Genomic DNA, 15,170 nt, shown 5'->3' with positions numbered 1-15,170 from the left:
CTCATTCACTACATCACACTCCCCTCATTCACTACATCACACTCCCCTCATTCACTACATCACACTCCCCTCATTCACTACATCACACTCCCCTCATTCACTACGTCACACTGCACTCATTCACTACATGACACTCCCCTCATTCACTACATCACACTCCCCTCATTCACTACATCACAGTCCCCGCAGTCACTACATCACACTCCCCTCTTTCACTACATCACACTCCCCTCTTTCACTACCTCACACTCCCCTTATTCAGTGCATCACACTCCCCTCATTCACTACATCACAGTCCCATCATTCACTACATCACAGTCCCCGCAGTCACGACATCACACTCCCCTCTTTCACTACATCACTCTCCCCTCATTCACTACATCACACTCCCCTCATTCACTACATCACACTCCCCTCATTCACTACATCCCACTCCCCTCATTCACTACATCATCTCCTCATTCACTACATCACACTCCCCTCATTCACTACATCACACTCCCCTCATTCACTACATCACACTCCCCTCATTCACTACATCCCACTCCCCTCATTCACTACATCACACTCCCCTCATTCACTACATCATCTCCTCATTCACGACATCACAATCCCCTCATTCACAACATCGCACTCCCCTCAGACACTACATCCCACTCCCCTCAGACACTACATCCCACTCCCCTCAGGCAGTACATCTCACTCCCCTCAGACACTACATCCCACTCCCCTCAGTCACTACATCCCACTTCCCTCAGACACTACATCCCACTCCCCTGACACGACATCCCACTTCCGTCAGACACTACATACCACTCCCCTCAGTCACTACATCCCACTCCCCTCATTCAGTACATCACACTTCCCTCATTCACTCCATCACATTCCCCTCAATCACTACATCACACACCCCTCATTCACTACAACACACTCCCCACATTGACTATATCACACTCCCCTCATTCACAACAGCACACTCCCCTCAATCACTACATCACACTCCCCTCATTCACTACATCACACTCCCCTCATTCACTACATCACTCTCCCCTCGTTCACTACATCACACTCCCCTCATTCACTACATCACACTCCCCTCAATCACTACATCACACTCCCCTCATTCACTACATCACACTCCCCTCATTCACTACATCACACTCTCCTCATTCACTACATCACACTCCCCTCATTCACTACATCACACTCCCCTCATTCACTACATCACACTCCCCTCATTCACTACATCACAATCTCCACATTCACTACTTCACACTCCCCTCATTCAGTACATCACACTTCCCTCATTCACTCCATCACACTCCCCTCAATCACTACATCACATTCCCCTCATTCACTATATCACACTCCCCTCATTCCCTACATCACACTTCCCTCATTCACTGCTACACACTCCCCTCATTCACTACATCACACTCCCCTCATTCACTACATCTCACTCCCCTCAATCACTACATCACACTCCCCTCATTCACTACATCTCACTCCCCTCAATCACTACATCACAATCTCCTCATTCACTACATCACACTCCCCTCACTCAGTACATCACACTTCCCTCATTCACTCCATCACACTCCCCTCAATCACTACATCACACTCCCCTCATTCACTACATCACACACCCCACATTCCGTATATCACACTCCCCTCATTCACTACATCACACTGCCCTCATTTACTACATCACACTCCCCTCATTCACTACATCACACTGCCCTCATTCACTACATCTCACTCCCCTTATTCACTACATCACACTCCCCTCATTCACTATATCACACTCCCCTCATTCACTACATCACAATCTCCTCATTCACTACATCACACTCCCCTCATTCACTACATCACACTCCCCTCATTCACTACATCACACTCCCCTCATTCACTACATCTCACTCCCCTCATTCACTACATCTCACTCCCCTCATTCACTACATCTCACTCCCCTCATTCACTACATCACACTCGCCTCATTCACTACATCTCACTCCCCTCATTCACTACATCACACTCCCCTCATTCACTACATCACACTCCCTCATTCACTACATCACACTCCCCTCATTCACTACATCACAATCTCCTCATTCACAACATCACACTCCCATCATTCAGTACATCACACTCCCCTCATTCACTACATCACACTCCCCTCATTCACTACATCACACTCCCCTCATTCACTACATCGCACTCTCCTCATTCACTACATCAGACTCCCCTCATTCACTACAACACTCTCCCCTCATTCACTACATCGCACTCCCCTGTTTCACTCCATCACACTCCCCTCATTCACTACATCACACTCACCTCATTCACTGCATCACACTCCACTCATTCACTGCATCACACTCCACTCATTCACTGCATTCCACTCCCCTCATTCACTACATCACACTCCTCTCATTCACTGCATCACACTCCCCTCAGTCACTACATCACACTCCCCTCATTCACTACATCACTCTCCACTCATTCACAACATCACACTCCCCTCATTCACTGCATCACTCTCCCCTCATTCACTGCATCACACTCCCCTCATTCACTACATCCCACCCCCTTCATTCACTACATCACACTCCCCTCATTCACTGCATCACACTCCACTCATTCACTGCATCCCACTCCCCTCATTCACTACATCACACTCCTCTCATTCACTGCATCACACTCCCCTCAGTCACTACATCACACTCCCCTCATTCACTACATCACACTCCACTCATTCACAACATCACACTCCCCTCATTCACTGCATCACTCTCCCCTCATTCACAGCATCACACTCCCCTCATTCACTACATCACACTCCCCTCATTCACTACCTCACACTCCCCTCATTCACTACATCACACTCCCCTCATTCACTGCATCACACTCCCCTCATTCACTACATCACACTCCCCTCATTCACTACATCACACTCCTCTCATTCACTACATCACACTCCCCTCATTCACTACATCCCACTGCTCTCATTCACTGCATCACACTCCCCTCATTCACTACATCACACTCCCCTCATTCATTACATCACACTCCCTTCATTCACTACATCACACTCCCCTCATTCACTACATCACACTCCCCTCATTCACTACATCACACTCCCCTCATTCACTACATCACACTCCCCTCATTCACTACGTCACACTGCCCTCATTCACTTCATCACACTGCCCTCATTCACTACATCACACTCCCCTCATTCACTACATCACACTCCGCACAATCAAGACATCACACTCACCTCATTCACTACATCACACTCCCCTCATTCACTACATCACACTCCCCTCATTCACTACATCACACTCCCCTCATTCACTACATCACACTCCCCTCATTCACTACATCACACTGCCCTTACTCAATACATCACACTCCCCTCATTCACATTACACGCCCCTCATTCACTACATCACACTCCCCTCATTCACTACATCCCACTCCCCTCATTCACGACATCCCACTCCCCTCATTCACTCCATCACACTCCCCTCATTCACTACATCACACTTCCCTCTTTCACATCACACTCCCCTCATTCACTACATCACACTCCCCTCATTCACTACATCACACTCCCCTCATTCCCTTCATCACAATCCCCTCATTCTCTACATCACACTCTCCTCATTCACGACATCACACTCCGCTCATTCACTACATCACTCCCCTCATTCTCTACATCACACTCCCCTCAATCACTACAGCTCACTCCCCTCATTCACTACATCACACTCCCCTCATTCACTTCATCACACTCCCCTCATTCACTACATCACACTCCCCTCAATCACTAAATCACACTACACTCATTCACTGCATCACACTCCCCTCCTTCACTGCATGACACTCCCCTCATTCACTACAACACACTCCCCGCATTCACTACATCACATTCCCCTCAATCACTAAATCACACTACACACATTCACTACATCACTCTCCCCTCATTCACAACATCACACTCCCTTCATTCACTACATCACACTCCCCGCATTCACTACATCACACTCCCCGCTTTCACTATTTCACACTCCCCTCATTCACTACATCACACTCCCCGCATTCACTACATCACACTCCCCTCATTCACTACATCACACTCCCCTCATTCACTACATCCCACTTCCCACATTCACTACATCCCACTCCCCTCATTCACTACCTCACACTCCCCTCATTCACTACATCACACGCCCCTCATTCACTACATCACACTCCCCTCATTCACGACATCACCCTCCCCTCATACACTTCATCAGACTCCCCGCAATCACTACATCACACTCCCCTCATTCACTACATCACACTCCCCTCATTCACTACATCACACTGCTCTCATTCACTGCATCACACTCCCCTCATTCACTACATCACACTCCCCTCATTCACTACATCACACTCCCCTCATTCACTACATCACACTCCCATGATTCACTACATCACACTCCCCTCATTCACTACATCACACTCCCCTCATTCACTACGTCACACTGCCCTCATTCACTACATCACACAGCCCTCATTCACTACATCACACTCCCCTCATTCACTACATCACACTCCCCTCAATCACGACATCACACTCACCTCATTCACTACATCACACTCCCCTCATTCACTACATCACGCTCCCCTCATTCACTACATCACACTCCCCTCATTCACTACATCACACTCCCCTCATTCACTACATCACACTCCCCGCATTCACTACATCACACTCCCCTCATTCACATCACACTCCCCTCATTCACTACATCACACTCCCCTCATTCACTACATCACACTCCCCTCAATCACTACATCACACTCCCTGCATTCACTACATCACACTGCCCTCATTCACTACATCACACTCCCCTCATTCACATTACACGCCCCTCATTCACTACATCACACTCCCCTCATTCACTGCATCCCACTCCCCTCATTCACTACATCCCACTCCCCTCATTCACTCCATCACACTCCCCTCATTCACTACATCACACTCCCCTCTTTCACATCACACTCCCCTCATTCACTACATCACACTCCCCTCATTCACCACATCACACTCCCCTCATTCACTACATCACACTCCCATCATTCCCTACATCACAATCCCCTCATTCTCTACATCACACTCTCCTCATTCACTACATCACACTCCCATGATTCACTACATCACACTCCCCTCATTCACTACATCACACTCCCCTCATTCACTACGTCACACTGCCCTCATTCACTACATCACACAGCCCTCATTCACTACATCACACTCCCCTCATTCACTACATCACACTCCCCTCAATCACGACATCACACTCACCTCATTCACTACATCACACTCCCCTCATTCACTACATCACGCTCCCCTCATTCACTACATCACACTCCCCTCATTCACTACATCACACTCCCCTCATTCACTACATCACACTCCCCGCATTCACTACATCACACTCCCCTCATTCACATCACACTCCCCTCATTCACTACATCACACTCCCCTCATTCACTACATCACACTCCCCTCAATCACTACATCACACTCCCTGCATTCACTACATCACACTGCCCTCATTCACTACATCACACTCCCCTCATTCACATTACACGCCCCTCATTCACTACATCACACTCCCCTCATTCACTGCATCCCACTCCCCTCATTCACTACATCCCACTCCCCTCATTCACTCCATCACACTCCCCTCATTCACTACATCACACTCCCCTCTTTCACATCACACTCCCCTCATTCACTACATCACACTCCCCTCATTCACCACATCACACTCCCCTCATTCACTACATCACACTCCCATCATTCCCTACATCACAATCCCCTCATTCTCTACATCACACTCTCCTCATTCACTACATCACACTCCGCTCATTCACTACATCACTCCCCTCATTCTCTACATCACACTCCCCTCAATCACTACAGCTCACTCCCCTCATTCACTACATCACACTCCCCTCATTCACTACATCACACTCCCCTCATTCACTACATCACACTCCCCTCAATCACTAAATCACACTACACTCATTCACTGCATCACAATCCCCTCATTCACTGCATGACACTCCCCTCATTCACTACAACACACTCCCCGCATTCACTACATCACACTCCCCTCAATCATTAAATCACACTACACTCATTCACTACATCACACTCCCCTCATTCACAACATCACACTCCTTTCATTCACTACATCACACTCCCCGCATTCACTACATCACACTCCCCGCATTCACTACATCACACTCCCCTCATTCACTACATCACACTCCCCTCAATCACTACATCTCACTCCCCTCATTCACTGCATCACACTACCCTCATTCACTACATCACTATCCCCTCATTCACTACATCGCAATCCCCTCATTCAGTACATCACACTCCCCTCATTCACTGCATCACACTCCCTCATTCACTACATCACACTCCCCTCATTCACTACATCACTCTCCCCTCATTCACTACATCCCACTTCCCTCATTCACTACAACACAATCCCCTTATTCACTACATCACACTCCCCTCATTCACTACATCACACTGCCCCCATTCACTGCATCACACTCCCCTCATTCACTACATCACTTTCCCCTCATTCACTACATCACACTCCACTCATTCACTACATCAGACTCCCCTCATTCACTACATCAGACACCCCTCATTCACTACATCACACTCCCCGCATTCACTACATCACACTCCCCTCATTCACTACATCCCACTCCCCTCATTCACTACATCACACTCCCCTCATTCACTACATCAAACTCCCCTGATTCACTGCAGCACACTCCCCTGATTCACTGCAGCACACTCCCCTCATTCACTACATCACCCTCCCCTCATTCACTACATCACACTCCCTTCATTCACTACATCCCACTCCCCTCATTCACTACATCACACTACCCTCATTCACTACATCACACTCCCCTGATTCACTGCAGCACACTCCCCTCATTCACTGCACCCCACTCCCCTCATTCACTACATCACACTCCCCTCATTCACTACATCACACTCCCCTCATTCACTACATCACACTGCCCTCATTCAGTACATCACACTGCCCTCATTCACTACATCACACTCCCCTCATTCACTACATCACACTCCCCTCAATCACATTACATCCCATCATTCACTGCATCACACTCCCCTCATTCACTGCATCAAACTCCCCTCATTCACTCCATCACACTCCCCTCATTCACTACATCACACTCCCCTCATTCACTTCCTCACACTCCCCTCATTCACCACATCACACTCCCTCATTCACTACATCACACTCCCCTCATTCACTGCATCACACTCCGCTAATTCACTACATCACACTCCCCTCATTCACTACATCACACTCCCTCAATCACTACATCACACTCCCCTCTTTCACTACACCACTCTCCCCTCATTCACTACATCACACTCCCCTCAATCACTACATCACACTCCCCTCATTCACTACATCACACTCCCCTCTTTCACTACATCACACTCCCCTCATACACTTCCTCAGACTCCCCTCATTCACTACATCACACTGCCCTCATTCCCTACATCACACTCCCCTCATTCACTACATCACACTCCCCTCATTCACTACATCACACTCCCCTCATTCACGACATCACAGTCCCCTCATTCACTACATCACACTCCCCTCATTCACTACATCACACTCCAGTCATTCACTACATCACACTCCTCTCATTCACTACATCGCACTCCCCTCATACACTACATCACACTCCCCTCATTCACTACATCACACTCCCCTCATTCACTACATCACACTCCCCTCATTCACTACATCGCACTCCAGTCATTCACTACATCACACTCCTCTCATTCACTACATCACACTCCTCTCATTCACTACATCACACTCCAGTCATTCACTACATCACACTCCCCTCATTCACTACATCACACTCCAGTCATTCACTACATCACACTCCTCTCATTCACGACATCACACTCCCCTCATTCGCTACATCACACTCCCCTCATTCACTACATCACACTCCACTCATTCACTACATCACACTCCCCTCATTCACTACATCACACTCCCCTCATTCACGACATCACACTCCCCTCATTCACTGCATCACACTCTCATCAATCACTACATCACACTCCCCTCATACACTTCCTCAGACTCCCCTCATTCACTACATCACACTCCCCTCATTCACTACATCAAACTCCCCTGATTCACTGCAGCACAGTCCCCTGATTCACTGCAGCACACTCCCCTCATTCACTACATCACCCTCCCCTCATTCACTACATCACACTCCCTTCATTCACTACATCCCACTCCCCTCATTCACTACATCACACTCCCCTCATTCACTACATCACACTCCCCTGATTCACTGCAGCACACTCCCCTCATTCACTGCACCCCACTCCCCTCATTCACTACATCACACTCCCCTCATTCACTACATCACACTCCCCTCATTCACTACATCACACTGCCCTCATTCAGTACATCACACTGCCCTCATTCACTACATCACACTCCCCTCATTCACTACATCACACTCCCCTCATTCACTACATCACACTCCCCTCAATCACATTACATCCCATCATTCACTGCATCACACTCCCCTCATTCACTGCATCAAACTCCCCTCATTCACTCCATCACACTCCCCTCATTCACTACATCACACTCCCCTCATTCACTTCCTCACACTGCCCTCATTCACCACATCACACTCCTTCATTCACTACATCACACTCCCCTCATTCACTGCATCACACTCCGCTCATTGACTACATCACACTCCCCTCTTTCACTACACCACTCTCCCCTCATTCACTACATCACACTCCCCTCAATCACTACATCACACTCCCCTCATTCACTACATCACACTCCCCTCTTTCACTACATCACACTCCCCTCATACACTTCCTCAGACTCCCCTCATTCACTACATCACACTCCCCTCATTCACTACATCACACTCCAGTCATTCACTACATCACACTCCTCTCATTCACTACATCGCACTCCCCTCATACACTACATCACACTCCCCTCATTCACTACATCACACTCCCCTCATTCACTACATCACACTCCCCTCATTCACTACATCGCACTCCAGTCATTCACTACATCACACTCCTCTCATTCACTACATCACACTCCTCTCATTCACTACATCACACTCCAGTCATTCACTACATCACACTCCCCTGATTCACTACATCACACTCCTCTCATTCACGACATCACACTCCCCTCATTCACTACATCACACTCCCCTCATTCACTACATCACACTCCACTCATTCACTACATCACACTCCCCTCATTCACTACATCACACTCCCCTCATTCACGACATCACACTCCCCTCATTCACTGCATCACACTCTCATCAATCACTACATCACACTCCCCTCATACACTTCCTCAGACTCCCCTCATTCACTACATCACACTCCCCTCATTCACTATATCAAACTCCCCTTATTCACTACACCACACTCACCTCATTCACTACATCACACTTCCCTCATTCACTACATACCGCTCCACTCATTCACTATATCTCACTCCCCTCATTCACTTCCTCCCACTCTCGTCATTCACTGCATCCCACTCCCTCACTCACTGCATTCCACTTCCCTCAGTCGTTGCATCCGAGTCCCCTCAGTCTCCTCATCCCGCACATGTCAGACAGTGAACCTTGCTTCCCACAATTAGAGATTGGATCAATCTGAGTAACTGAGGATTTGCTGCTGATACATTGGGTGAGCAGTCTTTAGAATGGACCCCACAAGGTAAATACCTGAGGCTGGAGACTCCACTCGAATAGTGGCTGTACGATCATCGGGTTGGTGAGTCGCTTGTTCCTCAGTTGGGGATGTCTCTGGATCTGCAAGAAAGGAAGAGAGACAGAGGACGGTGCAGAGTGGAGAACAGGCCATCAGTCTGATACTAGGGTCCGGAGAATTCCCGAAATCAGTCTTTATATAACCCAGAATCATCTACTCCCCATCCCCAAAGTCACTAAATTCCACCTCCCTCAGTCACTGCAATTTTTTATTCGTTCCTGGTGTGTGGGCGTCGCTGGCAAGGCCAGCATTTATTGCACATTCCTAACTGCCCTTGAGAAGGTGGTGGTGAGCCGCCTTCTTCAACACAACTGTGTGGTTTGCTAGGCCATTTCAAAGGGCAGTTAAGGTTCAAATACATTGCTGTGGGTCTGGAGCCACATATAGGCTAGACCGGGTTTGGACGGCAGATTTCCTTCTCTAAAGGACATTAGTGAACCGGATGTTTTCTAATGACAATCTGATAGTTTAATGTTCTAGCTTTTAATTCCAGATTTTTATTAAATTACCCAACTGTTGTGGTGGGATTTGATCTCATATTTTCCAGATCATTTGGCCAGGCCTCAATAACCCAACCACTGTGCGACCGTTCCCCCGCATCTAAAGCACCTCAAACCCTTCATTCAGCACAGGCCAGTCAGTGCATCCCGCTCCCCTCATTAAGAGACTGGATGAATCTCTGGGAATGCCGAGTTCAGCACTTACTTTGGGACAATTTATTACGTTAAAGGGGCTATATAAATACAAGTTGCTGTTGTTGTTGAACAGTCTGTGTGGATTGGACCCCACAATACAATTACCTGAGCTTGCAGAGCCTGCTGGGCTCGAGGAGGAACGATCACTGGATTCACGAGTCGATTGTTCCTCGGGCTCCTGATATGGGACTGTCTTGGGATCTGTAATAAAGGAAGAGAGACATGGGAGAGTACAGAGTGGAGAGCACCAGAACAAGTCATCAGGCTTGTTCTAGTGTCCGGAGAATTTCAGATACCAGTCTTTATAAAATGCATAATCATCTAATCTCATTCCCAGTGACCCAGTAAGCCTGGAGAGGGAGCGTGCGGTGCCCAATGCTACACTGGGGCTCTATAGCGATCAGTGGGCACCGCAGGGAAAAGAGTGTCCGATAGACACGGCGAACAGCGTCTGACACAGCTCCCTATATCTTTGATGAAAAAAAAGACGTTGTGTTTCAGTTCCTTTATTCGTTGTGCCCCTTACAACAAGGCGGCGGCACAATATAACTTTTTGTTTACGTTGATGACACGGGATATCCCAGAGTCACCCTGCTGGAACATTTCAAAACAGACGTGTTTACTTGCAACACCCAAAGCTCTAATTGAGCCCCTTGTACGACAAGTCCAGATTGCTGATTGGTCACCTTGGAGGACAAGACTGCCTGCTCCAGACAGAACAGTGTGTACTTGCAACAGATAGGAATCACCCTCATGGGTTAAGATATTCTCCCACCCAAAGACATTTTCTTGCTCCCACCACACAAGTTACTGAGCTGCTAATGCTACCCAAGTTCATGATCTCCTCACCCCGCCCAAGCTCCTGATCTCCTCACCACGCCCAAGTTCATGATCTCCTCACCCCGCCCAAGTTCCTGATCTCTTCACCCCACCCAAGTTCCTGATCTCCTCACCCCGCCCAAATTCCTGACCTCCCTACAACCAATTTCCTGACATACTCCCCCGGTGCAATTTCTTGACCTCCACCCGTCAAAGTTTCTGACGTCCTCCCCCAGCCCGAGTCCCTGACCTTCTCCCACGGTATGAGTTCCTGACCTTTTCTCCACCCCACGAGTTACTGCATCCCGCGAGTTCCTGACCTTCTCTTGCACACCGAGTTCCTGACCTTCTCGCCCCACCGAGTTGCGACATTCTCTCCGCCCCCGCTGAATTCATGACCTTCTCTACCCCTCCCGATTTCCTGACCATCTCACCCCTGCAGTTCCTGACCTTCTCCCACCCGTGTCCCTGAACTTCTCTCCCCCGTGAGATCCTGATGCTTTCACCCCACCGAGTTCCTGACCTACTCTCCCCCCCACAAGTTCCTGATCTTCTCTCCCCATCCCCCGAGTTCCTCAAATTCTTCCCCCATGTGCGTTCCTGACCTTAGCTCTCTGCCAGCCGAGTTCCTGATCTTGTCTTTCCTCCCGAGTTCCTGACTTACTCTTTCCCCCCGAGCTCCGGACCTTCTCCCAGCACCTGATTTTAGGACATTCTCTCACCCCACCCAGAGTTCCTGACCTTCTCTCCGCCCACCCTGAGCTCCTGACCTTAACGCCCTCCCAGCCGTGTTCCTGACATTCTCTTTCCCCTCTGAGTTCCTGACCTTCTCCCACACCTGCTTTCCGACCTTCTCTCCCACCACCCCGAGTTACATTAGAACATAAGTAGGAGCAGGAGTAGGCTATACGGCCCCTCAGGCCTGCTCCACCATTCAATAGGATCATGGCTGATCCAAATCTAGACTCACGTCCACTTCCTGCCCGCTCCCCGTAACCCCTAATTCCCTTATCTGCTAGGACAATGTCTATCTCCATTTTAAATTTATTTAATGTCGCAGCTTCCACAGCTCTCTGAGGTAGCAAATTCCATAGATTTACTACCCTCTGAGTGAAGAAGTTTCGCCTCATCTCAGCTTTGAAAGGGCAGCCCCTTATTCCAAGATTATGCCCCCTAGTTCTAGTCTCACCCATCAGTGGAAACATCCTCAGCGCATCCACCCGATCAAGTCCCCTTTAAATCTTATATATTTCGATAAGATCACCTCTCATTCTTCTGAATTCCAATGAGTAGAGGCCCAACCTACTCAATCTTTCCTCATAAGTCAACCCCCTCATCTCCGGAATCAACCGAGTGAACCTACTCTGAACTGCCTCGAAAGCAAGTATATCTTTTCTTAAATATGGAAACCATAACTGTACGCAATATTCCAGGTGTGGCCTCACCAGTACCCTGTATAACTGAAGCAAGACTTCCCTGCTTTTATACTCCATCCCCCTTGCAATAAAAGCCAAGATTACATTGGCCTTCCTGATCACCTGCTGTACCTGCATACTAACCTTCTGTGTTTCATGCACCAGGACCCCCAGATCCCTTTGTACTGTAGCACTTTGCAGTTTCTCTCCATTTAGAAAATAAGTTGCTCTTTGATTTTTTCTGCCAAAGTGCATAACCTCACACTTTCCAACATTATATTCCATCTGCCAAATTTCTGCCTACTCACTTAGCCTGTCTATGTCCTTGTGCAGGTTTTCTATGTCCTCCTCACTCACTGATTTCCCTCCCATCTTTGTATCGTCGGCAAACTTGGATACATTGCACTCGGTTCCTTCCTCCAAATCGTTAATATAGTTTGTAAAGAGTTGGGGTCCCAGCACTGACCCCTGCAGAACACCACTAGTCACTGATTGCCAACCCGAGAATGAACCATTTATCCCAACTCTCTGTTTTCTGTTAGATAGCCAACCTTCCACCCATGCCAGTATATTACCCCCAATCCCAAGATTTTTTATCTTGTGCAGTAATCTTTTGTGTGGCACCTTGTCAAATGCCTTTTGGAAGTCCAAATACACCTCATCCACTGGTTCCCCTTTATACACCCTGTTTGTTACGTCCTCAAAGAATTCGAGCAAATTTGTCAAACATGACTTCCCCTTCATAAAACCATGCTGACTCTGTCCGATGAAATTATGCTTATCCAAATGTCCTGTTACTGCTTCCTTAATAATGGACTCCAACATTTTACCAACCACATATATTAGGCTAACTGGTCTATAGTTTCTCACCTTTTGTCTACTTCCCTTTTTAAATAAGGGCGTTACATTAGCAGTTTTCCAATCTGCTGGGACCTTTCCTCAATCCAGGGAGTTTTGGAAAATTACCACTAATGCATTCACAATCCCTACCGCTACTTCTCTCAAGACCCTAGGATGTAAGCCATCAGGTCCAGGGGATTTATTCGCCTTTAGTCCCATTATCTTACCGAGTACCACCTCCTTAGTGATTTTAATCCTACCCCCCTATAGCCCACTGTTTGTCCAGTGTTGGGATATTATTAGTGTCCTCTACTGTAAAGACTGATACAAAATATTTGTTCAGCGTTTTTGCCATCCCCATGTTCCCCACCACTAATTTCCTGGTCTCGTCCTCTAAGGGACCAACATTCACTTTAGCCACCCTTTTGCTTTTTATATAACTGTAGAAACTCTTGCTATCTGTTTTTATATTTTTTGCTAGTTTACTTTCATAATCTATCTTCCCTTTCTGAATTAATCTTTTAGTTATTCTTTGCTGGCGTTTAAATGCTTCCCAATCTTCTATCCTCCCACTAGATTTGGCTACTTTATATGCCCTTGTTTTCAGTCAGATACTATCCTTCATTACTTTACTTAGCCACGGATGGCTGTCTTTTCTTTTACGCCCCTTTTTCCTCAGTGGAATATGTTTTTCTTGCAAGTTGTGAAATATCTCCTTGAATGTACACCACTGCTCATGTACCGTCCAGACAACCTCTCCCCCCCAACCCGAGGTCCTGTCTTTATCGCCCTCCCACCCGAGCTCCTGAACTTCTCTTCACCACCCCCCCCCAGTTCCTGATTTTCGGACCATCTCTCCGCCATCGCGAGATACTGAGCTTTTCTCCACCCACCCCGAGCTCCTGAACTTATCGCCCTCCCACCCGAGATCCTGATCTTCTCCCACCACCTGATTTTCGGACCATTTCTCCCCTCACCCAAAGTTCCTGACTTTTGCTCCCCCAAGCCCGAGTTCCTGCCCATCTCACCTACTCACCCGAATTCCAGACCTTTTCCCCCACCCCGAAATCCTGACCATCATTCCCCCACTCCGAGTTCCTGACGATCATTCCCCCCACCCCGAGCTCGTCCTTCATTCCCCCCACCTCGAGTTCCTGACCTTCATTCCCCCCACCTCGAGTTCCTGACCTTCTTTCCCCCCACCTCGAGTTCCTGACCTTCTTTCCCCCCACTCCGAGTTCCTGACCTTCATTCCCCCCACCCCGAGTTCCTGACCTTCTTTCCCCCACCCCGACCTCTTGACCTTCCTTCCCCCCACCCCGAGCTCCTGACCTTCTTTCCCTCAACCCAGTGTTCCTGACCTCCTTTCCCCCCACTCCAAGTTCCTGACCTTCTTTCCCCCACCCGACCTCCTGACCGTCCTTCCCCCCACCCCGAGCTCCTGACCTTCTTTCCCCCCACCAGGAG

General features: G+C 48.4%; 1 protein-coding gene across 1 annotated transcript in view; it reads right to left on the bottom strand.

The window, feature by feature from the left end:
* The window catches only part of LOC147091196 (uncharacterized), a 233,412-nt gene that overhangs the window by 72,402 nt on the left and 145,840 nt on the right, over positions 1 to 15,170 (bottom strand). The window contains exons 7-8 of the mRNA XM_085976476.1: positions 10,735 to 10,830; positions 9,889 to 9,975 (exon numbers count right to left, since the gene is read on the bottom strand). Of these exons, the coding sequence (XP_085832602.1) occupies positions 9,889 to 9,975; positions 10,735 to 10,830 (183 nt within the window). The remainder of the gene's footprint in view (positions 1 to 9,888; positions 9,976 to 10,734; positions 10,831 to 15,170) is intronic.

The sequence above is a fragment of the Somniosus microcephalus genome, unplaced genomic scaffold, assembly GCF_052327205.1.
Source record: "Somniosus microcephalus isolate GS21.2 unplaced genomic scaffold, FLI_Smic_1.0 unresolved_chr3, whole genome shotgun sequence".
NCBI lineage: Eukaryota > Metazoa > Chordata > Chondrichthyes > Squaliformes > Somniosidae > Somniosus > Somniosus microcephalus.
The sequence above is the reverse complement of the archived record's forward strand: the minus strand, read 5'-3'. Positions and strand labels throughout refer to the sequence as shown.